We start from the raw sequence: 25,880 nt of genomic DNA, 5'->3' as shown, positions 1-25,880 counted from the left end.
AATCCTAATTAAGATACGCCTTCCTTTCAACACTCAAAGAGTCAAGGCATTCCTATTCGTAACTTGTCTCCCGGAGACTGGGGCTTTTCATAACTCTACTTAAGAATTAATCAATTTCACCACTGCATGAAATACAAAAGATCCAAAAAGGGCCGGCACAGAAGTCAAAATAAATATGGTCAATATTATTTACTTAATAATAACTAAACTTTATGAACTCTGATTATGTGCCAGATACCAGGATTACTTACAACAGCGACTAGAGTAGCACAGCAGACTTCCAATAAATGGTAGCTATTATTGTCATCATTATATGATTTAACCTGCCTATCAGCGCCTCAAGTGAATACCGCCATGCCTTCATTTACAGAAACCCACACTGAGTGTCTGAGAAGTCAAATAACACATCCCGAATCACACAGCCAGGGACATGGTACAGCCAACATTCGCATCCCAGGTCGAGCCAACACTTTTAATGACACTACACCACCTTTCACTGAAATCATATATGTAGATAAGATTATAAACCCAAGTGTTAAGTGGATTTACTTGAGATTCCTTTTTTTTTTTTTTTTTTGAGAATCATCAAGCAACAATGTTTCCAGCTAATTAATTTGAATAATTTTTTTTTAAAAAAAGTCATATAATCTACAAGAAGGGATGCTCTGGCTCAAAAGGTTCTACCCACATTTAACCTCCATCCACTCTATTTTGGTTCAGTATTCCTGGGGGTGTTTTTCCCTCTCAGAAGAATCCAAGCCAATGATCCTTAAAATAAATAGAATTATTGCTACAAAATACTAGATCAGACTCTTGCCTGTATCTATAGCTTAAGCTCACAAACACATGATTACACACACTTATACACACACACACATACACACACACACACACACAATTACTTTCTGTCCCTTCCTATGGCTCCTGGACAGGGTGCCAGTTCATACTGATAAAATTAAATAATTTTTAAGCTCCTACAGAACACCAGAGGAAGATATATAGAAATCCATAGTTGTCACCTCAGCCATGACCATGTCCTGGCACTTTTTGATGAATTTCCCTTCGGCCTTGACAATCGTCTGCAAGAACTTGATGTACTGGACGTTTCGACCGTGAGTCTCAATGCAGTGAACAAAGTGCTGGACGACTCTCTCGTTGATCTCACTACACAGCTGGAAATTGTTCATGAAGATGTGCTGCATCGTGACCGCCTCCAGGATCTGGCACAAGAGTGAGGGTGGGGGCACAGGCACATGGTCAAAGGAAGGCCAGAGCAGAGGACCAAGTGAGAAAAAGAAGAGTCCACAACAAACACAGAGAGGGGGGCATTTAACCCCGTGAAAGCATCTTTCTCCGTGCTCGCTTCTGTACCGTCTTCCTTTTTACTCAACTTTTTCAATAAACACATAGGGCACTAAACTAATCATTCGTTTTTTGCTGAATGAATTCCAGAGGGACCATCAGCACCCAGATCAAGAAATAAAACAGGCTGCCCTTATGGCCCACCCCCCAGTTTTACCACTATTTTGACTTGCACAACCATAGATTTGTTTTGCCTGTTCTTGAACCTCATGCATCCTCTTCTACCTGGCTTCTTTTGTTCAATGTTACTTTTGCATGTTGTCATCCATGTTGTTGCATGTATTACTAGTTTGTTCCTGTCACTGCTATGTACATTCCATTGCATGACTATGCCACAATGTATTGATCTGTTCTATTGTTGATGGGCATCTGTGGGAGTATCTAATTTTAAGAGTAAGTAGTTACACAATTCTTACGACAAATATGATGAACAGTATTCGTATAGTGAACGAATAATGAACAGTGAACAGTGCCGCTCTGAACATTCTTCTCAATGTCTTCTGATAAACACAATGTATGCGTCTCTGTTGGCTTTATACCCAAGAGTCGAACAGTTGGGTTGCAGAGTTTAAATATGTTTGGCTTCGGAAGATACTTCCAAACAGCTTTGAAAGATGTTACCAATTTACATTCTACATTACAGCTACTCTGTATCCTTGTCAACACTTAGTAATGTCAGTCTTTTCATTTTAGTCACATTTTGTTGCACGCATCTTGCTTGATTTACATTTCTCTGATGACTAACCATGTTGAGGGCTTTGTCATATTTATTGGCCATCTGGATAACCTCTACTGTGGAGTGTCCCACTGTTAAATTTTTTGTCCATTTAAAAAAGTGGGCTGTGAATTTCCTTACGGACTCTCCTGAGTTTGATACCTATTCTGGGTATGAACTCGTTGCTGGACTCGTACGCTGTGTCTTCTCCCACTCTTTGGCTTGTCTTTGCTTACTTAATGGTGTCATTTGATGAACAGAAGTTCTTAATTTTAAAGAAGTCCAATTTATTGATATTTTCCTTAATGACTAGTGCTCTTGGCATACTGTGTGAAAAAACTTCCCTTTCCACAAGGTCATGAAGGTATTTTCATGTTCTCTTCTAGAAGCTTAATTTTCTACTTTTTACCCAGACTTACTGAGTTATTGGGTTTTATGACTAGTATGAGGCAGGGGGCTTTAACCTTTTCATTTTTTGCCTTTTCTTTTTCTTAACATGACAAAGAGGGAACATTACCCTACAACGCAGTAGTCCTCTTCCTGGAAAGCTCCAGCAGTACGGATGAGTGAGTGTTTCTGTGTGTTTCTGTGTGTGTACGTGAGGGTGTGTTCATGTACAAAGATGTTCTTTGCAGTACTGTTCACAAGCCAAAATCAGACACTGCCTAATTGTCCATTAATACAGGAACGGTCTAAAAAAAGTTACAGCCATTCTACAGAATGCCATTTAGCCATGAAAATGAATGAGCAAAGTTTATATATTTTTCACTTGCAAAGACAGCCAAGATGTGTTAAGTGAAAAAAGCAAAATGCAAAACAATGGGTGGAATGTACCACCATCTTCTTTTAAAAAAAAGCATATTACACATTTAATATATTTTTTAAAACATATTTAACTAAAATGTAACATAATTATGTTTTACATGGATAGATGATGTTTTGTATAAACACAGAAAACCTGACGCATGACCTTAGGAGGTTGTGCCTGCACTGTGAGAATTAGCACTTTGCTATGACTGGGGTTTGATGTAATGAGGACTGTTATTAAGAAAAAATATCAATCCATCTTACCTTTGTATCTACCACCTCTTCCCCCCTCCTTCTACCTTTTCTCCCAAAAGGATGGGAAGTATTTACATCCTCCTGAGTGTTGATCAAAATGTTCCCCGTTGGAATGAATGTTGCCTCATAACAAGTCCCAGCGGCCACAGCAGCAAAAGAACAAGGTGTTCTTCTCGCTTCCTGCTTCCCCACCCGCCTCCCCACACAGATTTCCAGACAGGCCTCCAGTCTTACCCCTGGGTTGAGAAACAGGTTTATATGTTTGTGGAGCAAAGCCTGATTCTGCTGGTTGCCAGCACAGAAATTCTGCAGAAACTCGTGAGCCAGCCTCATTATCTCCTGCATCTTGGTGTCTTCAGCCTGTGTGGAGGGAGAGAGACAAAAAACAGGTGAAAACAGGGCTATGCCTTTGACTAGAGAAGGTCGACAGGAGAAAGCACTGATTTCTAGGCCAGGAGGCCAGGTTCGATGACACCTCCATCCCCTCTGACTAATGTGGGGCTCTGGGGGTGTTTGCTGGGGGCGGGCTGTGTGAAAACATTGGGGGACTGCACTGCTGACCCTGCAAAGAAGCCAACAAGTTGTTTTTACTTCATGGAGAAAAGTGAATTCTCTCCCACTAGCTTTGGGCAGAAATGAAATGATTTTATTGGGGGAAAAGGGCAATAGAGAGTGAAAGCTAAGAGGAAGTGTCTGGAATTCCACTGTCTAGCAACGGCTGCCATCTCTGAACCCCCTACTTCTGAAAATACAGACGGACAGCAGATGAGAGCCGACTTCCTTAATGGCCATAAACCCACACCTCCCCAGCTCTCGGGCACACATTTTTAAGTTGCCTTAACCTGCGGACACACTAACTTTTGGCAGTAGCTAACATGGCACAGTGGAAATCTCTTTAGAGTCTAAGTTAGGGCACAGGTATCTGTCTTAACTCCTTTCCCTGTCACTTCAGGCACATTATTTAACCTAAGACTTAGTTTTCCTACCTATAAAATCAGGATAATATGTGTCTCAGGCATTTCACATGGTTGATTACGATTTTCTCATTTCATATATCAAAAACACACACTCGATAAGCAACAAGGATATATTGTACAGCACAGGGAAGTACAGCCATTATCGTATAATAACTTTTAATGGAGCAAAATCTATAAAGATAATAAATCCCTTTGCGGTACCCCTGAAACTAATATAATATTGTAAATCAACTATGCTTCAATTAAAAAAAATACACTCAGTATTTGTAAAGAGTTGGATGCCTATGACAAGACAATTATATAGAACCTCTTGCCACTCTGCCCAGTTCTAAACAAGCCACCATTTACAATAGTAAAAAGGCCACAAATGGAAATCATCCCTCAGATTCAGAGAGCCCGTGTCATCTTCCTAAGTCATCGCACATACTTCGCCACATTTCAAGGGCCAGAAAGTGTAGCAGTTGGGAATGCAGGCCCTGAAACCAGGCTGCCTGGCCCTTATGCCAGGTCTACAACTTCCAAGCTGTGTGACCTTGGGCAGGTGACTTAACCTTTCAGTTTCCTCATCTGTAAAATGGAGCTAATAACACACACACACTTCCTACTGTGGTTACGACGATTAAATGAGAAAATTCATGTCAAGGGCTTAGACAGTAAGGACTCAGTAAACGTTAGCTATTGGTACTGATCTAGAATGAGTGTCAGCAAACTTTTTTCTTAGCGGTCCAGATACGTACTTTAAAGCTTTATGGGTCAAAAAGCAAAACGGAAGGCATTACGCACGAACTTATATAACCCCTGAAAATTTAACTATTCAAAAACGTAGCAACCAGTCTTATCTCATATGCTGTATAAAAACAGGTGGTGGGCTGGAAGTGATCCATGTCTGCAGTTTGCCCACCCTGGTCTAGACAACAGCCCTGTGAGAAAACAGAAGACGTCTGCCGAGAACGCTGACGGAAGGAATCCGAGCTGTCAGTGAGACAATCGAACAAAGCAGGAGATTTAAAAGGACACTGTTAGCAAGTCTCAGAACAACAGAACGGGTATTAGATTTGCCTCGCATTTACAGAGAGAGGGGCAAAGCTTCTAGCTCTAAGAAACAAGAGGGTTTTGGACAGACAGACACCGCAGCAACCTTGAACCACTCTGCATTCTTCCTCTTCTTTAGCTAAGAAAGGAATCTGCTGGTGCACAAGCTAACTGAAAAGCTTCTGGCCTTCGAAGCAGACTTCTACAGGGCAAGCAAGCAAACTCATAAAGACATAACAAGAGGTTAGCTGTTGGTAGGAACCCCTCCACTCTCACACACTGGGATGACTGTACCCATCCAGAAACCAGACAAATTACATGCACACACACACACAATCTTCTGCCTTTGAGCCACCAACTCCAACCGAAACTGGTTCCTACAGATCGATTCAACACTGCTCTGAGAATGAACGTCTCTCATCAGGGAAACGTTATTATGAGGCAAAGCCGAGGCCAGCAAACTCCCTCCTCACATTCTTTACACAGAGGGAGGGAAATCCACCTGCTCTTTCTAGTCCAAATGTCAGCCACATTCGGATGACACCCACACCTGTCTACATTAACTCCAAGGTAGTTAAGTACCTGACCTACTGGAGGGATTAAACTTGTGCTTTACTGGCGGCTGGTGAAAGGTCTGACGCATCTGATTCACACAGGTGCCATGACTGAGGAGGAAGCCTTGGCAGGGAACTTCCTAAAGTGCAGGGCAGTAGGTAAAGGTGTGTTACCTACAAAGGTGGGGTACAGGTAAGGTGGAAGGCACAGAGGTCCAAGGCCCGGGCTCCACAGGTGAGCGGGGCTGACTCTGCGAGGTGCAGCTGGGCCTTCCAGGCAAGTTACTAAACCTCTCTGGCCTCAGTTTTCTCATTTAAAATGGGGCTTCTAATAGTACCACCTATCTCATCTGGGTGTCCTGAGGGTTAAATGAGCAAATGACGTAAAGGCCTCGGCACAGTGCCTGGCACCCTGCAAGCACTAGGCAGTGAACCTTCTTCAGGCGACTCTTCACTAGCGAGTCTCTGGGAGCCACTGGCAAACTCAAGAGACCGGCGTCTATGCCTTTGGACTCTTAACTTCCCCAAGCCTCAGTCTCTTCATCTATCACGTGGCAACACCAAGATCACCATACTGGGTTTTAGAAGCTTGAATGAATGCTTCTGAAAGCGCCCTGTCAGGCCACACGGATGCAAATGTTATCCTCCTTCCCTCAATCCCATCACTAGTAATGCCAAACGCTAACATGAAAAATGGAAGACGCAGGGTAACGGCTAGCAACAGACCAGAAGACTTAGAGCCAAGCAGTATCTGATAGATCCAGCTCAACCAGCTGCCAGCATATGAGTGAGGACCTTGAGTGGGCGAGTCCCACGTCCCCACATGCATTTAGTAACTTGTAGCGCTTACATGCCTGAGTAACACTGCAGACGAAACTGTACAGCACAAGCCCATGTGCACAGACAGCTCTGTCATCAGACCTTTGTGTTCAGACCAAGCTGCCCCCATCCAGCATGGTATGGGAGTAAGGAGAGAATACACAGACTGCTCCTTCTTTATAGAATCTTCCAAGTGGAGGGAGGTTATGGGTGGTTTTGCTTCCTTGTTAGGATGCTCTGTTTGTTTCATATAAATTACCGAAGACGGCTTTATAGTGATAATCGTCACATCAGCTTCATTTCTTCACCGACCGCTCCCAAGTGCGAAGGGTTTGGGGAAACCCAGGAACCCGCCCCCCATGGAGCGGCAGCCGTGGATGTGGACGCCCACCTTCTCGTAGGGGATCTGCAGCAGCTCCAGCACCACGGCGTGGGCACCCATGTTCCGGAGCAGGCGTTGCTGCTGCTTCCGGCTCTTCCTCACAGAGGCGCCCTCTTGGACACAGAGTTTGCTGAGTCGAATCAAAATCTGGTACAAAGAAAGAATCAAAGTTTCTCCTCTGACCCCCATCTCAGTTCCGAGGAGCTAACCTACAGCCTACTGACTACAGTTCATGATACCTCACTGTATACTTGGAATTTGCTAAGGGAGTAGATCTTAAGCGTTCTTACCTCCCCCCACTGGCTCCCCCCAAAAACCTAACTATGTGAGTGATGGATGTTTAATTAACTTGACTGGGGTAATCTTTTCACAGTGCATATGTATACCAAATCATCACTTTGTCAAGTATATTATAATTTTGTCAACTATACCTCAAAGTTGGAAAAAAAATTTTTTAAGAAAAAAGAAATCAATCTCAGAAAACTAGGAAGTGTAGTTGGAAAAAAGATTGCAGGGGGTGGTGTGGACAGGAAGGCAAAAGGATCACAATATATTAAGAACATAAAACGAGGGAAACTCCTCTAACTTGTAGTATCCCTATTGATTGTATTAAACCAAATCCACATACGGCTAAGAACAAGTCTTCCAGAATAACCAATGGATTACGGCTCCATCAGCAAGTGGGATGGTTTCAGATCTCCTAAAATGATGACTCAGAATCATTGCCAAGGACCTGGGAAGAATTTGCTCTAGGGTAAAAAACAGCAAGCGCCAACCTCCCAACTTTGAACTAGCCTGTGCAAAGATTCCTAAAGAGACATGGTTCTCATTGGTGGGTACTACGTGCCAGCCGCTGAGGTAAGTCCTTGACAATTTCACCACTTAACTCTTCCTTCAACTGTAAACCTTCAGAAGTATAGGTGCTGGAGGCACCTATACAAGGTGAGGAGACTGAAGACACACAAATAATAAGTGGCAGAGCTGGATCTGAACCAAGACCTGACACTAAAACCCATGCACTTCACCTCAGAGGTTTACTTTCTCCCTGTTACACTTTCCATGAAGGGAAAAGCTCAAGATGGGGCACTTACCTCTTTGACCACCCTGTAGTTGTAGCTACTGGTGCTCTCATGCTTCTGGGACTTGTTATTCCCCTCCTAGGAACCAAGATGAACATGAGTGCGGTTTGTACAACTCTTAGGTTCCTGTCTGTTAGCATTAGCACCACAATTTAGGAAAGAACAGGGGTTTTGCAGCGTTTTCCAGCTGTCACGCTGGGTTTGTGCCTGTCATTCACTTGCTCACAACTCAGCTCCCCTCTGATGGGAGAGGATGCACATTATTGCACTGATGGGGGAGAGGATGATGGTCCAGGCATGGCTGGAGAACAGGTTCTTTCCCAAGTGCGTCTGTAAGGGACACCTGGAGCTAGTTCACTCAAAGTCTGTTCTACATGGGCCAAGGTGGCACGAGAGATGACGCTGAACTTGTATTTGTAGCTCACTTCCTGGAAGAATGGCTGTCACCCTGTTAACAAGCAGACCTCTTGAGAATCAAGCCCATCCTATAATCTGCATTTTTATCTAAAACCAGAGGAGGACGTGTACTTGTTCTGAGGACCCCATCCATCTCCTCCTGCAGCGTAACTTGTGTGTCACCCACCTCTGTTTTCTTATGTTCGTTTTCACCAGATGCACCGTCCATGGCCTCGTCGGGGCCCTGCCCTTTGTACACCCAAAGCTCTGACTTCTCCACGATGGATCGCAGTTGGTCCAAGTCTTGTTTGATCTGTTTGTAGTTGTCGACATCTTGGCTGGTAACAAGCAGTTGAACCTGAACGAATGCAATTCATTAGTGACTCACAACAGACTCTCAGACACAATGCCAACAACACACACACACACACACACACACACACACACACACACACAGCAACCCGACCTACCTGTTTGAAGGCCTGCAGGACCTCCTGCCTCTGACTGAAGTGCCGAAAGAGGAGCTGCAGGGCCCCTGACACCAGGGGTGGGTAGTCGTGCATCGTCAAATGCAGCAGGACCCGGAGGAAGGTTCTGCCGCCGTGGTCGTCCAGGTCCAGTGGCGTGTTCTCCTCACTGAGGGGAAAGGCCAAATGAGCCAAGACGCCCTCTTCCGTGCCCTTGGGCCCAGACACACCTCACCTAGTGAGATTCCTAACTCTGTATCCCCCCTCAGCCGACCTGGCTTTTCATTGCCTCATTTAACAACACACAACCTTATTTGCTCTTCAAATATATTCTGAGGTGAGGGGGCAGTTAAGCTGTCCCAACTGGGGACTTCCCTGGTGGTGCAGTGGTTAAGAATCCGCCTGCCAATGCAGGGGACATGGGTTCGATCCTTGGACTGGGAAGATCCCACATGCCACGGAGCAACTAAGCCCGTGCGCCACAACTACTGAGCCTGCGCTCTAGAGCCCGCGAGCCACAGCTACTGAGCCAGCGTGCCACAACCACTGAAGCCAGCGCGCCTGGAGCCCGTGCTCCGCAACAAGAGAAGCCACCGCGATGAGAAGACTGCACACCGCAACGAAGAGTAGTCCCCGCTAGCCGCAACTAGAGAAAGCCTGCGGGCGGCAACGAACACCCAATGCAGCCAAAAATAAATAAATTAAAAAAAAATAAGATGTCACAACTGTCTAATTTTTAATCAAAGTCCCCACCTTCCCACAGTGACAGGCCTGGCTTTGCAATCAGATTCCCAACTGGTATTCTGCTGGGCTTCACCTGTGGTTTGAGAGCTGCACACAGCTGTGTTTCTCCCGAGTTGCTAGTTTATTTTTTATTTAAGATGCCCTAATTCAGCACCTAGCAAACCCTCTGTGGTGAAGGATGAGCTTTTTTTTATGTCTAGTCTGTAGCCAACTGCTGTCTTGGTCTGTACCATGTCCACTGATGGTGCACCTGGATGCGGTCACAGTGTCCAACTGTCATCAAAGTGCCCAAAGGCTCTCTTATCTAAACTGGTAGCAAGCGCTTTGGTCCCACAGACCCCACTTTGCGGAGTGCTGCCGTGAATCACCCCAACTCAGTGTTCCTCCAACTGGGGTTAATCAGTATATTATCAGGGGTTCTCTCAGTATCTACGGTAACTTGATTGTGTGTTACTGATACAAGTAAAAATGCAATAAGCACGTGCTGGAGCCAACGGCAGGCCACCTCGAACCTGAGCGCTGCCACTCAATTTTTGTGTCGGTGCCCAATTTGTATTTCCAGTCAAATGAAGGCCGAATGCTGGGACCTCTGTGGCTGCAGACAGATGGGACTCAGTGCGTAAATCCTCTGCTCGTGCTATGTGCTCCAAAAAGGTGTGAAGAAGCTTTCATTGCTGTTCAATGTCAGGAAAGTGGGGGGAGAGCTGAGACACCACCCAGCAGACCGAAATGACATCATGTTAAACTCAAAACCCCTGAGTTTCAGAAGAGCCACCTCTTCCATAGAGTAAATGCTGCTGCTAAGTCAAATTTCACAGGTTTTACATTAAGCACTGCGGTGGACTGTTAACATCGGTGGCGCCTCTGTGGTCTAAACACTCTTGTATACATCCCTCCCACACTGATGCTGGGCGCGGCCGGGAGATTTGCTCAGACCAATAGGACGTTAGGAACATGATGCAAGCAGAGGCTTGCTTACTGCTTGCACACTGTTGGTCTCTACACTTAGAGCCAGTCACCCAGCTATGCAGAAGCCCAAGATACTCGTGTGCAGAGAGAGACAAGCCCCAGCCTTACTGACACCTCCACCAAAGAGCCAGAAACGCGAGAAGAGCAACATGGATGTGCCAGCCCGTCACAGCTACCACAGCTGCACAACAGACCCAACAGTGACCAACAGAAGAATCATCCAGCTGAGCCCGTCAACCCACAGAACTGTGAGAGGCAATAAAATGACTGTTGTTTTAATCCATTACGTTTTGAGAGTCGGTTATTAATTACATGGCAATAGGTAACTCAACCAAGTGTGCATATTCTAAGAGCTATGCATAGAGGGTGTTTATACCAAGTTTGCCAGTGTTTGAGTCTCGTAACAATGTTTTGAGTCAACACTGAGCAATCTCATCTTTTAAAAAGGGGTTCATACATTAATCTCATGTTAGGGACAATGAAAGAGCAGTATAAGTGTCTGTGTCCTTTTCATCGTTGCTTGGCTTCTAAAGGGCTCGGGGGTGACTGCAGCCCATTAGCAGCAATGATCTTGCTACACTCAATCTGTTTCGAGCCCCCCCTTTCTTTCAACTCTATTTCCTCACCATTTAAACAAGTTTTGTAATGTGTGTACTTCGGGAAACCTCCGTCAATTCTTTCTGTTGTAAGCAGGAAACACACACACACACGAACCCAACTAAGATCACTCTGACTGAGTACTGAGAGTTATAAAGAGCCTAAACCCAAAGACTAAACGTTTCCTAGAACAGTAAAGGAGAAGCCTCTGAGAGCTAGAAAAGAGAGGCCTCCCCCATCTTAGAACCACCTACAAAACAGAAACTGAAAATATACTTTCCTTCCTCCAAAGATGCCTTCGGCTTGCTCTTCAATGTGTTCAAAATCGAGAGCACCTGAAAAGTCAGAGAACAGAACTTCAGGTGCAGGAAGGGGTGAAAACGTGCCGCTCGTGAACATCCCCCCAAAACAGGCTCGCCACTGCCCCTCAGGCCTTGATAGGTGGGGTTATTCCTACCACCACCCTTCTCCTTATCCATCACCACTATTTCCTGGGCAGGAAAAAGCATCCACCATGAGTAAAAGTTGGTAGTGGACAGTAAATTTTCTTGGGAGAGTTTTGTTTTTGTTTTTTGGTATTTCACCATAACACTAGAACCCTCAGCTGTCTTATGACTAAGACACGCCAAGATGGAAGGAAGTAAGATCTATCCCTGAAGCGATCTGGGCCCTTTCAGTTATTCCCCTGCCCCAAAAGGGTAACTCCCAGGGTCTCATTCTAAAGTGCAGTCATCTTCAAAAACGTTCACATATTACCCTTGTTCTAGAACATACTCTTTGGACTTCCAGTTTTCATTAGACCCAGGTCCCATTTTATGGCTGAAACCCCATTCTGGCATCACGAACCTGGTACATTACTTGGTCCCTCTTGGCTGCTGTTTCCGGAGGATGTTTCCGAAGTCTGGGAATTGCTTTCATCAAACTCCCGCTTAAATATACACAGGAGGCAGGAGATCCTATAATCCAACCTCACATTCAAAATAAACTAAAGATTCAAGCGGAAATGGAAAGAGATTGGTTACATTAGCAGACCACCTGGAACATTCTGCCAAGCCACCGCACTCTGGCTGGGCCTGGCGTCTGCTGCATCCGTTACCTTAAACACTACGTGAGCCAGATATTTGGCTTAGATTTCAAACAGTCACTTTAACAAAAGACTTCTAGGAGTATATCAAGTTTGCCTACAGCACCTTAGCTTCTAGTGTAAACTCCAGCGTCCCGGCAATTAATTTAATGCTCAGGACAATAAATCACTCACTCTCCACTCCATCCTCTATAAAACATTGCTTTAGTTCAGCAAGTACTGAATGCCAACTCTGGGCCTTAAGAAGGGTGAAGTTGGCTGCTTTTAAAAGAACTGACAGAGAAAAATGTGTTTTCAGTACTGAAAATTAGTTTGGTTCTTATTTCCTATTACTGATTGTTTTCTTTGATGTAGATACAATCCCTTGGGCTCCCTGTTCTTTCACTCCCTGTACTCCCTCCCAGTTCACTCCAACAGAAAGTCACTTTTTCCATGTTTGTGGCTGGAGCCAAAATGAAAGATCAAGCACCTGGCATTGTTTAAGGGCCTTACCGACATTCTCCCTTCCGTGCTCTCCTTATCTCTGCCTGGCCCTCCTGGCGACCTTACCCAATGCCAGGGCTGTCACCTCTCCTGGATTGAAACAGATCCTTGGCTTATCTTCCAAGCTCTTGGTCCACGTTTCCTACTGACTGCTGGACATCCCCTTTGGTGTTTTCCCAGAGTCTCAAACTCAGTATTGTACGGAACTAACAGTGTCCATTCTGCCTGGGTTCTCCCACGCTCAGTCAACCTCAGGACCATCAACTCTTCCCTCCTTGATACACACATCTCATCAGTGACTAAGCCCTGCTGGTTCTACCTCTGCCACTCTCCACGGATCTCTCTCCCGCCGTCGTTTACCCCCGCTCACAGCCTCTATCTCCCTCCTCGGCTATTACAGAAACAAGTTTACCAGATCCACATCTCAAAGGTGCTTATTCTTAGGTTAGCTCCCTGCTTGAAAAAGTTCAAAGGCTCCCCACAGAGTAAAGTCCTAATACTTCAGGCACCCAGAGCTCCCTAGAGCATAGCGCAGTCCGCCTTTCCAACCTCATTTCTGATAACTTCCCTTCAGCACACTCCACGTCCCTGCCCAAGGAGAACAGCTTACGGACCCATGCGTCATGAGGCCCTGGTTCGACCTGCTCCATCCACCCAAGAATGTCCCCTTGTTTCTATACATATCCTGTCCAGGCCTAAAGGCTCCAAGAAAATCTTACCTCCTCTGGTCCTTACTAATTGGGATCACATGACCTACCCGTATCTCGGGAGAACACTTTTCTCATGGTTTTATTTCCACGTACACACAGCTTCATCACACCTTATCTTCCTGTTAGACTATAAACCCCCTGTAGACATAGCCTGTGTCCAAATCATCTGTGCATTCCTCACAGAGCCCAGCCAAGTGCCTTGCATATGGTAAGGGATCAGTAAGTATTTGCTGAAAGAATGAATCCATCAACCAAATGTTCTCAGATTACTACAGTGAGTAGACCTCAAGATGTAACGAAGCTTCACACCGCATCAATTCTGATAAACATGCACGATATTCACATACTTGGGACCTGTAAGCCATGGCCTAAGAAATCCTTGAAATCCTTCTCTACCTTTGGTCAGACATAAATTTAAGGAGTTTTCTTCTCTATTTAAATCACTCTTTATTGCCTTCAGTAATTATTCTGAGGAGTCCCAGGGATGTTTTCAAACCATTAGTTAACTGTGATTTCAGAATCGAAAAAAAATCCTCAAATCTGTAAACATTTATAGTTCTCACTCCATGTTCCGGGGTTGAGATTAGACAGTGCGGGATGAAAGAGAAAGGTGATAATAGTATTCTTTTCATGAAAGAACAGCTGATTTTGTTAATGAATAAAAAATTACCAAGGAGCAGAAAGAGGAAACGCACACTGTTGGCAGGCTGGGAGGTTCTCACGCGGAAGATCACGCACGGCATCTCCAGTAAACTGGCTCCCACCCCCTCTTGCCTATGCCAGGACTTTGCTCCTACAATTATCCTCTCTCCCCTTCATCAGTAAGTCTTCCCTCTCTACATGATCACTCCCATTCAGCATACAACCTTGCTGACGTCTCCCAACTTAAATAGTACCAATAATCACCCTGCAGCCACCTTCCCACTTTTCTCTGTTCATCTTTACAGCAAATCCACCCAAGAGGTTGTATGTATTGACTCCCCACTTCATCTTCTCCCATTCTCTCTTGAACCTGACCTGTTCCCAGACTTGTCAAGTATGCTCCCACCTCAGGTCTTTGCCTTTATTGTTCCCTCTTGGAGTCCCGGAGACTGTTTTCCTAGATACTAGCTCCCTCACTGCATTCAGGTCTCTGATCACGTAACCTTAATGGGGAGACCTTCTCTGACGACTCCATCAAAAACAGTACCCGTGGCCTTTACCCCCAATGGCCTCCAAACCATCTTGACTCTCTTTTATATTTTAACATCCTTAGTATATACATTTTTATATGTCTATGTCTCCTATCAAAATGTAAGCAGGAATGATTCTGTTCATTGCTGGATCTTCAGTGCTTAAAAGTACTCGGCGTGCTCTGACAAGTACAGGTTTCTGGAAACTGACTATACTGCTGAACAGAATGAATGAGCATTTTCAGAGCTCTAATGGAAAACTGATGAATTCATAAAAGTGCTAACAAAAGATCAAGATGAAAAAAAAAGTAATTACATGGGACTGAGTGACCTGATGAGGATGATTATAATTTTTATGACTTTCTGTTTGAATTAAAAAAAAAAAATCCCACAAGGACTCAGAGGCAAAAAATATACAAATCAATTTTCACTGCAAAGTAGCTGTTACAGTGGAGGATTACTGGACTGAATGTCAATATTATGACATAGTACGAGAGTGTTTCATGTTTGGTAACTGCAATCATTGTTGCTTTTGTTGTGATCATCCACTTACAATGCTTGGTGTCAGTTTATTTATCTCTTGTAAAAATAAAATACAGTGTGTGTGTGTGAAAAAAAGATTAAATGAGATAATGCATATAAAAAAAGCATTAGAAACATATGCTTTATTCTCATTGTTAACTGAAATGGTAGATGATGTTTAAATTGTATAATTATAATTAATTTGTAATGTGGTACTCAAAATTTAAACAAATATAACCCTCTCACAGTAACACTGTTTGTTAGAGGGAAAAGCAAAAAAAAAGTACTCGGCATGGAATCAGTCTCTATAAATGTCTGTTGAATGAATGAATGAATGAATGAATGAGGGAGGAAGGGAAGGATTATGGGAGGAGTTACAAACTTAATGGAACCTTGAATGAGTTATGATCAAAAAACAGAGAATTCAGCTATGTATAGAAGCGTAAGTGAGTTAATTCTAAGTGGGTGAAGACAGAGACCAATGACTAGGGAAACGTAAGGTAACTGCAGAAAGTTTGGCATGGTTGGAGGAACAGGGCATGCTGGGGAGGGACAGGAGATGACAGCACAGGGAGCAGAGACCCAATTCAGAAACAGCACTTGAGGCTGAGCTAAGACTCTACCTCCACTCTCTTCCCAGAAAGCCTAGGGCTCCGTAAAAGCAGGGACACTGGATGCAGATGGTCCCCTGGGAAGCACACTCCCGCCCACCCTGCACCCGCCCCGGCCCACGGTTACCTGGAGTATTTCAATGATCTTCAACTTGGTGTCCATCACCATGATGTCCTCCTTCTCCGGCTCTGCTTGCTTCACGTTGCCCTCAGGGGCGGTGGCCGTGGGAGTCATGGGCAGGAAGCCCCCTCCCCGGAGCACCACCTGGGTCATCAGCTCTCCAACCCCATGGATGGACCGCATCACGTTACTACCTAAGAAGGGCCAGGACAAACCTTGGTCATGACATCCCTGATGTGCGCTCTGGGCACCTGGCCAGGGGCAGAGGCTCTTCGGGACAAATCACTTAACATGTCTCTATTCCAATATATTCTAAGAGCCTGGGAACCTGAAACGGTTAACAGCCATCAGAAATGCAGGGCTTCAAGGAGTAGGGGAAAGAGTATGGAGCATTTATGTATGTTAATTCACCTGCCAAATTTTATTGGTCACCTACTACATGCTTGTTGCTGTGCACAGAACTAGGGATGCAGGAGCTAACAAGACACACATCTGGTGCCGCTACCAAAAGCCACTTGATCTTGAATACATTATGCTACCTCTGAGGGTCAGTTTCTTCCACTATAAAATGAGAATAATGGAGCCCAACTGACAGAGATTAAGTGGCAAAATGTATGCAAATGACTGAGCAAGCACAGCCCCTAACAGATAGTAGGACGTAAGTAAACGTACTTTTTCTATTCTAGCTGTAGAGACCAGTTAAACAATAATCCACACGTGAGTACCTAGTGTGTGTCTACTACGACCCTAAAACAGAGGGGAAAAAAAAACATATAAAGGCAGATTTTCCTATTTACAAATTGGAAATAGGATACCCAGACACAGTCTGGATTTCACTTACTCATATACTGATATAAACATCTGAGGACCTCATGACACATCAAGAACAATGACATGTATTTTTAAGACATAAGCATTAGGCAAGTGTTGGGCAACTTTCAAATGTTGCAGTGAAATGTACAGACTCATATATATAACTATAAAAATACAATAAAGTGTTAATAATCACTGACTCTAAGTCGTGGGTCTACAGGTGTCCACTGTACTATTCTTGCCGCCTTTATTTATACCTGAAAATGTTCATAATGAAAAGTTGAGAAGAAAAGGACAAAGAAAGGACGCGTCATCACACAGTAGGTATGAGAAGAGCAGAAGGAGAGGCCGGGCAAGCGTGTCCCGACCTATGGGCGCCATGAGGCCTCCCTCCTCAGCTTCTCCATGTTATTCTCACCTTTATTCTCCTCTCCCTTCGCCATCTTGCTGATGGGGAAGATTGTGGTCACGTGCACACAGTCCAATATGGCCAGGAGGATTTTGGTTAATCGCAGGAGGTCAGAGAAGTTGTAGAAACCAAAGTATATGAGATTCCTAGCTAAGTTTACAACCTATTGTATTTAAAAAAGAGAGAGAGGAGGAATTAAATAAACAGTATCCTTCACTTGCATTTTAGGTTGACTATTTTATAAATGACTGACTCTGACCTTCTTTACAGTAAGAGAGAAGGCATTTATTTTACTTGCAGTTTCTGACCAAATTTCATTTTGTTTCATAAGGAGAAAAAATAAGAAACAAAACCCTGCAAAGCTACTGATCTGCTCTGATGACTGGTTAATGAAAAACTGACCTCATCATTGGCTCTGTGCAGCTTCCCAGAGATAATACAGGGCAAGCCAAGGTATACAAATCAAGGACACAGATAACATAGCAGTCCTTGGAAATCTAATTCCTCAAAAGGCAAAGTGATCTCAAAGAGAAATGCTCAACTCAAGGGCGATAAGGATTTATGTCCCTCAAATGATTAATCTATGACAGATCCCAAGCACAGACTGTTTCTTTCCTGTCACTTTTAATATAATGTACAGATTATACATAATGTTCTATCCTTTTTACATGATTCAGTTCCCCAGATGTATTTCTTCCAGGAGCATAACTGCCTTAAGCCAAGTGACTGGTATTAGTTCTCTTTTACTCTGCAACAAAACTGAGCTGAATTCCTTTTTATTACAAAACCAGAGTATCATGATAAAAAAAAAAAATCACCACCTATTTTCTATTTACCCCACAGAAAAATGATCAACACAAAGCAGACAAAACACACGATCACTTCACCATGAGTTACCTCAAATGTAAGTTTATTTTTCTCCTTATCAGAGAAAGGGAACCTCTGACACACCACATCTCTTAAATACTCCTCCACAAATTCCATGGTCTGAGCAAACCTCTCCTTAATTTCATCTTTCGAAGTGCCACTACTATCATAGCTAAAAGGAAAGGAGAAAGAAATCAAATTTCAAGTTCTGACCAGTGAGGCCTTCCCTGTTTGCTCAGCCCCCAAAGCTAACACCATCCACCCCAACGCTTCCCATCCTCCTGTCCCTACTTTACTTTTCCCTCCTCAGCACCCACCACACCAACGTATACATTTCAGTCCTTTATCTTGGTTACTGTCTGTCTTTCCCCACTAGTGTACACACAGTTTTCTTGTTTGTTCCCAGATAGATTCCTTGAGCCTGGCATGCGGGAGACACTTAAACATTTGTTGAATAAAAGAGATATAAAAGGACAATCATGCCATCTTTTACATTCTTGAGGAAACAACATTTGCCACCCTTAATTATATCTTAAGCTTAAAGAAAAAATGACTTATCTTTCCCTCTGATTTAACCAGACTTATTAACCTGACCATAAGTGGTTTGTCTTCCGCTACATAGAACACTGTAACTAAGAAGTTTTAAAGCAACGTGAATGAGGTCTTAACAGGGCGAAGGAGCCAGGCTCACTCATCAATGGCGATCTCGGAGGGAATCTCGGACCAGAGGCGGGCGTATTTCACGGGAGTGACTTGCTCCTGTGGGTCTCGGTCCACATGCATGTGGAGCATGAGACGGCAGAAGGACGCCCGCAGGTCATAGGGCAGGTTCTCATCAGACATGCAGCGGAGAATGAGATCCACGTCCAGCTGGCCTGAGATTTCGTTGATGGCGAGGTACTGGCGGTCCAGGCACATCCTCGCAAAGAGGTTCAGCTGGTACCTGGAGAAAAGGAAAGTTACACAGGGCTCACTCTCATGGAAACACACAGCAGGAGAGTCGCGGGGGGCCCCAACCCTCATAGGAGTGACAGGTGGCCACGGGAACTTACACATCAACACTCTTCACTTGCTTGTGTATGCAAACTCTGGCTTCTGTACCAAGCGGAAAAAGGAACAGTTCAAGCCACGCCAACAGTCACATGTGCCTACCCTGCTGTGTGGGAATAATTACATGGCTAGTTGATGCCGTTTTGCCCTTGTTTATTTTATAAAATGGGGGGGGGGAAGCATTAGGCTGAAAACGGTTGCCTGTTTCTTTAGTTCTGCTTTTATGCAGCACATGAAAGACCGCATAGGAAATGGTAAAGGTTTCAGACCCTTACTGAGTCTGCTTAGAAATTTTATGATACTTTCAGCGTCTTATCCCATAGAGCTCTCCTCTTTGACTTTTACACACATGTGAAAAACATGGTAGAAGAAATAGGGGGCTCCTCAAAATGTTACAGTTTCTTCCTCACCTAATTACACATGATCTCTGTTAACTTCCAAATCTGACCACTGAAACACTCTTCCTCATTCACTGTCAGCAGAAGACATAGCAAACATTAAAAGAGTAACCATACCCATAATGTGAAATAAGAAAGCCATGAGGTTCCACAGTGGCAAATTCCAGCTTCTGACTTTAAAACCCTATTTATTACCAATAATCATGAGTTGGAAATATTCTCAACCGCACTAGATATCAGTGAAATGAGGATTAACCTATGTTCTATTTCATGCTCGTAAGATTAACAAAAATTTAAAAAGCATCACAGTATTCAGAGATAGCAAAGACAAAGGGAAACAAAAGTTCTCTTTTGGTGGGAATGTACACCAAAATAGTCAATTTAGGATTGGTTGGTCAGTTTAAAATATGCATACCCCCCAATCTCGTAATTCCCTGGTATAGAATGGAAACTCCTACACATATGCACAAATTTGAACAAGGATATTTCCCGACATGAAAAACTAAATTGTGGCATATACTAAATATCAAAGAGCAATGAAAATGTGGCACAGTAATAAAATGGAATAGCATTCAGCAGTCTAAATGCAAGAAATGGACCCACCACCGTTAGCATGAATCCACTTCAGAAACAATATGAAAAAATAAGGCAGATTTCAGAACGGAACTCAGACTCTGGAACCATTTATATAAAATTTTAAGAATCAACAAAATACTATGTATTATTTATGAACGTACAGAAATGTAAAATATAAACACACAAAGAGTGTGGAAGGTCACACACCATCAGCATGAATGGAGAGAAAGAATACAGGAGGTAACAAAGGGCATTGTAATTGCAAAGCTTTATTTATTTCTATTAAAAAATGCTGTAAGCACTTCCTCATCTCTCCTTCCCTCTTCTTTTATTTTAAAAGTATTTATTGAGTCAGCAGATCTCAGAGCTGGGACCGAGGGGACGCTGGGATGGAGGAGGTGACCGGCAGTGATGCAGACTGAGCAACACGGCGGGGACAGTGCCAGCCAGGTTCTCGCTGTCAGAGGAACGAGTTATGAATACAGAAGGGTGAAGGCTAGAATAACGCTACAGTGTTGGAACAGAATTGGAAGTACTGATGTGAACTCATGATTTTTATTACATTTATATAGGTCGATATAGAAATAGATATGTGTGTGTCTACGTGGACAAACAGATGTGTGTACAGACACACATATTTCCTAGCTCTGTCTGCAAAAGTTCTATGACGTTGTAACTATTGTCTCTATTTTACAGATAAAGAAACTAGGACATAAAGAGGTGAATAACTTGACCAAAGTCAAAAAGCTACTATGTAGAGAGGTGACCCCGCAGCCTGACTCTTAACTACTACAAAATATATCCGTGTCATGTGCCATGCTATGTAGGGATCAACTGTAACTGGGGGCTGATGCAAACGCTCAGCCTTCTTTCGACGGAGCCACACCCAGATAGCAACGTCCTATCTAAGTATCAATGAAACCTTACACTCTACAAACTCCTGAAGTACACATCCGTCTTTCTGACGGACGATCTCATCAGAGGACACCCATGCCGCCCTCGCACCTGTAGTAGCTGAGGACGTCTCGGTCTTCTTTCTGCCCCTCCTTAGCGTCCTGTGCCAGTTCCCTCACACTCTTACTGCGAACCTCTTTGGTGCTGTCCCTCCAAAACAGCCACACCTCTTCCTCATCCTCTCCTGCCTCCAGAGCGTTCTCTCCAGTAGAAACACCTTCAAATTCGAAACGAGAGAGTACCAACCTGGAAAATAAGAGGAGGGGGGAAACTCATTATGTCTGAAATCCTTGCTCATCACGGATCAACTGTATTAATGCGTTGAACTCGAGCTACACCTTCAGCACAAAGACACACACAGAAAAAGCCACTTTACTTCTCCCACCGGCAGAGTCACAAAGAACCAAACATTAACGTCTTCATTCACTTCAGCCCAGGGGTTCTCCGCCAGGGTGCCTGTGTCTCCCAGGGGACATTTAGCAATGTCTGGAGACATTTTTGGTTGTCCCAACCAAATGGGAGGGGTACTGTCGGCACCTAGCAGGTAGAAGCAGGGAGGCTGCTACACATCCTACAATGCAGAGGACAGAACCCACAGCAGAGAACTACGTGGCCCCAAACATCAAAAGGCCAAGGATGAGAAAGTCGGAATTAGCCCAAGCCCAAAATTAAGCTATGCATGAGAAACAAAAAAAAAAAATCGCTAGTTTAGAGCATAATTTAGTGTTTTTTAAATAAACTTCTTTTAAACATTGTTTTTAACATTTAAGTATTACTGGCACTATGCTTCTCAGGAAAACTGCTCCCCTGCTAAAAATGAATTGCTACTATTACCAGAACTTCTGTGGACCAATGAACCCTTTTTGAACAGTGATGAGTGAACAAGCTCTTCCCTACAATGACTTAATATCAATAATGAATTACCTCCTTTAAAACTTAAAACGGATGATCATAATTAGAGAATTTTAAACTCTTAAAATTAAACCAACGGTGTGTGAAACGTTCCCTGGTGAGCTCACATTACTGTCAAAGTATGTGACATCACCATGCAGAGAAGCCCACACCAAAAGCAAACTTGAAAATTCCTCTGATCAAGACCTTTGCAAGAGGACGATCAATAGCCAGCCAACCTGACTTTAGAAATCAGGGAGCTGGGTTTCATTACCTATGAGCACAGACATCCACTGAGCCACACATTCTCCATCTAAATCCCGTCCTCATCTTTCTTTATCTTAAACCCGCACACCTCACTCACTTGGTCTCAATCAGAATGTCAGCGTTGGTTGGATTCAGCACAGCTTTACATATCAGTTCCTGGGTCACCGGAATGGATTTGTTCATGGACACGCAGAGATCAGAGAGGTAATCTAAGAATCTATCAAGAAAGAGAAACCAAATTAAACAGTTTCTGTACACAGAGCAGGGGTTGGGCTCTGGGAGCCTGGCTCTCCCTCAAGAGAACTGACCCAGCCTACCTTTAACACAAGTCAGAGAGGCTTTGGGTTTTAGTGTCAGCATCCATGGAACGCCCAGAAACCCAGACACCAGAGGGAAGGAAGGATGGATGGATAGATGGAAGGGAGGGAGGGAGGGAGGGAGGAAGGGAGGGAGGGAGGAAGGAAGGAAGGGAGGGAGGGAGGGAGGGAGGAAGGAAGGAAGGAAGGAAGGAAGGAAGGAAGGAGGGAGGGAGGGAGGGAGGGAGGGAGGGAGGGAGGGAGGGAGGGAGGGAGGGCGAGCAAAGAAAGAAAAGCAAAAGAGGAAGGATGGCGGTGACCGTTGTGAGGAAGAGCTGACAAGGTAAAAATGAACAGAAGGAACCACCAAGTAAGAAGTTCACATAAGGAAGACATGGTTAGGATGCAGGGTACCCAGAGTGGTGAGGGGCAAGGCTCTGATGCTTGAGGCCCAAATCAGAACCCTGGTTCTGGTTCTTACCCACTACGTTCTGATATGTACTGCTATTTGGGGGGAATTACTTAACCTCACTGTGGTTCAGTTTTCTCATCGACAAAAAAGGCTGGTATAGAACCTCAGAGACTTCTTCTGAGGATTAAATGAGCTAATTCATGCAAAGTGCTTACTTAGCTCACTCACTGGCACATGAGAATGGCCCATAAAATGTTACTTTATGGGTGGGGGCAGTCGTTTTTATAAGAACACTTTCAGCTCTCCAGTGTCACCGTTCATGATACGCACATTGTAAACTATTTCCCACTTCACCTGAAATGGTGTGGATCTTAATTAATTAGAAGGAGAAAAAAAGAGGGAAGAGAGCGTAGGGGGAGGGGGAGATCTGTATGAATGCAACAGAATTGATAGAATTCACTAATGTAAATGAAAACACTCAAGTAACAACTAAGTGTGCAAAAGACTAACTGATGATATTTGGGGGAGTTCTAACTGATCACCACGGGGCGCTATGAAGTGAATGAGGGGCCGACAGTTGTCATTTACTGTGCACCTACTAAGTGCCAGGCACTTCACATGTATTTATTCTCATTTAATTTTCGCAATGACCCATCTAGCAGATGAGGACGTCAAAGCTCAAGGTCCCCCAGCTGGTAAATGCTGCAGCTAGGATTCTACCCTGGTCTCATTCCCATACTAAGCTCTTTCCGCTACTCATCAAAGAGCCTGTCAAAACCTGCCCAATCAAAACCCATAGCTAGTGGGAAGCAGCCGCATAGCACAGGGAGATCAGCTCGGTGCTTTGTGACCGCCTAGAGGGGTGGGATAGGGAGGGTGGGGGGGAGGGAGACACAAGAGGGAGGGGATATGGGGATATATGTATATGTATAACTGATTCACTTTGTTACAAAGCAGAAACTAACACACCATTGTAAAACAATTATACTCCAATAAAGACGTTAAAAAAAAAAAAATACCGGGCTTCCCTGGTGGCGCAGTGGTTGAGAGTCCGCCTGCCGATGCAGGGGACACGGGTACGTGCCCCAGTCCGGGAAGATCCCACATGCCGAGGAGCGGCTGGGCCCGTGAGCCATGGCCACTGAGCCTGCGCTCCGCAACGGGACAGGCCACAACAGTGAGAGGCCCACGTACCGCAAAAAAAAAAAATACTAATGGTAAAAAAAAAAAAAAACCTGTCCCTAACAGCCCCAAAGGAAATCCAGGAAAAAGCACTATGACCCTCTCAGTGTCTGCATCGGACATGCAAAGACACCTTCCGCCTATCAACCCCGCCCCCGCCTCACCTGGGCTCCCTGTTCTTTCGCACCAGACTGACGAAGGTGTCGATCTCTGCCGCAGTGATGTGTTTTTCCAGGAGTTTCCGATTATTGTGGAGCAGGGCAGTGATGGTGTCTTCAGCCAGCACATCATAGCCAATCTGCTTCTGCATGAAGCCAAACTGCTTGGCTATGTACTCCTTCGAAGGAAGGAAAGCGAGGTGAGTGGGGAGGACTGGAGACGATGGGATGAGGCTGGAAGTAAGGGAGGGGGCAGCAGCCCCTGAGGAGCATCACCGCCCATGAGGGGAATCACAGAGGAGCATCTTTCCACAACTTTCTAATCCAGGGCAACAGCTGCAAACTCCCTCGCATCCTTTATTTTTACTAAACCTGCCACACAGATGTAATTAAGTAAAATATCCTGTATTTACAGATAGGCATTTTTATTAAGTCCACTGTATAAATTTTAATGTAGTGACTTATTTTTCGAAAGGTCAAAAGTTGTTTTTCAGCTCTGATTTTATTACTAACTGAAGAGGATTTAACTGTGCCTCACTGCTCTGTGTTGCTGAATAAACACAGTCAAGCCTACCTGGATATTTAGAACAATGCTACCCCATGGCGTTTTCCTTATCTGGGGTGAAAATACATTTTTAAAGTCAGTGGGTAGCCGAAACAAGTTAGGAATATGTAAGCCAGTCAATTATATTCGTAGAACATATGAAAACACCCCTGGCTTCTTTTTGGGAGCAGACATGACATTCCATAGAAATATTTAAGAACTCCAGGAAGCCTCTTATGAATATTTGTTTGTTGCTATTCAAAGACATTTTCTCTGCCCAAAACAGACTATTTGCTTGCTCAAAGTTCAAACGGCCCTTGAAACTTGGTATAATTTGTTTTCATTAATTCCAAAATTCTAAAAGTGACTCGGGATGAACACAGCGGACATGGGCCACCTTTCAGCCCTCACTCAATAAGGATGCATGTTCGGGAATTCATCAGCCCCCAGGGATATACTACTGCCAGCTGGCACAGGGTCCATAAGCAACCAAGCAAAGACATCCAGAGTTGCAGCAAGAGGGACTGGTTTAGCCCCCTCATGTACAAGCAAAATGTTCTGGCACACACTACAGACTCTAATGTATCCTCATTGGAAGAGAATAAAATCACTTTGGCCCTAGTATGGTATGAGTATGGTATTCATGCACCGGAGGTAGGTTTATAGCGACCATAAAACTAACAAACATAGCATCACGGGTCTGTGATGTTTTATATTTAAACAGTAGCAAAGGCAAAGTGAAAGGTTTAGAAATACTAGCTAACAAAGTTACGTCTACCATTTTAGAGCACTGCTTAGGATCAACTCTATGTTTATGATGACACACAAAAAACTTTAACTACAGAGAACAGTTTTAAATTTAAAGGCCAGATGTAGGGGCATTCAAAGTTTAAAAACAAAACCTTTTGTAACACAAGGCAGGGATTGGAGTTCCAGTTACGATAAGCAGCACTCCGGGCACCTACAGTAGTTTACGGAGCGCAGGCTTTCTCAACCTCAGCACTACCTGCTGACTTCTTGGGCCGCAAAATGCTTTGCTGCAGGGGGCTGTGCTGTGCATGGCTGGATGTTAACGGCATCCGTGGCCTCTGTCCCCTAGATGCCAGTAGCATCCCCAACTCACGACACTCAATAGGGTCTCCGGACATTTCCATATGTCCCCTGGGGGAAAACTTACTCCCAGTTAAGAACTACTGATACAGTGT

The 25,880-nt window shown here is 44.3% G+C and overlaps 1 protein-coding gene across 1 annotated transcript in view; it reads right to left on the bottom strand.

Annotated features, from left to right (window-relative positions):
* Positions 1-25,880, bottom strand: part of ITPR1 (inositol 1,4,5-trisphosphate receptor type 1) — a 320,331-nt gene that overhangs the window by 141,592 nt on the left and 152,859 nt on the right. The window contains exons 18-32 of the mRNA XM_089919578.1: positions 24,138-24,310; positions 22,181-22,300; positions 20,977-21,171; positions 18,639-18,890; positions 17,978-18,119; positions 17,090-17,243; positions 15,865-16,052; positions 12,002-12,140; positions 11,432-11,490; positions 8,849-9,010; positions 8,566-8,736; positions 7,995-8,060; positions 6,913-7,050; positions 3,374-3,499; positions 1,020-1,220 (exon numbers count right to left, since the gene is read on the bottom strand). Coding sequence (XP_089775704.1) covers positions 1,020-1,220; positions 3,374-3,499; positions 6,913-7,050; positions 7,995-8,060; positions 8,566-8,736; positions 8,849-9,010; positions 11,432-11,490; positions 12,002-12,140; positions 15,865-16,052; positions 17,090-17,243; positions 17,978-18,119; positions 18,639-18,890; positions 20,977-21,171; positions 22,181-22,300; positions 24,138-24,310 — 2,286 coding nt within the window. The remainder of the gene's footprint in view (positions 1-1,019; positions 1,221-3,373; positions 3,500-6,912; positions 7,051-7,994; positions 8,061-8,565; positions 8,737-8,848; positions 9,011-11,431; positions 11,491-12,001; positions 12,141-15,864; positions 16,053-17,089; positions 17,244-17,977; positions 18,120-18,638; positions 18,891-20,976; positions 21,172-22,180; positions 22,301-24,137; positions 24,311-25,880) is intronic.

This window comes from Delphinapterus leucas, chromosome 10 (genome assembly GCF_059928025.1).
Source record: "Delphinapterus leucas isolate spDelLeu-1000000601 "Yukka" chromosome 10, BTC_Dleu_Yukka2, whole genome shotgun sequence".
In the NCBI taxonomy this organism is placed as follows: Eukaryota; Metazoa; Chordata; class Mammalia; order Artiodactyla; family Monodontidae; genus Delphinapterus; species Delphinapterus leucas.
The sequence above is the reverse complement of the archived record's forward strand: the minus strand, read 5'-3'. Positions and strand labels throughout refer to the sequence as shown.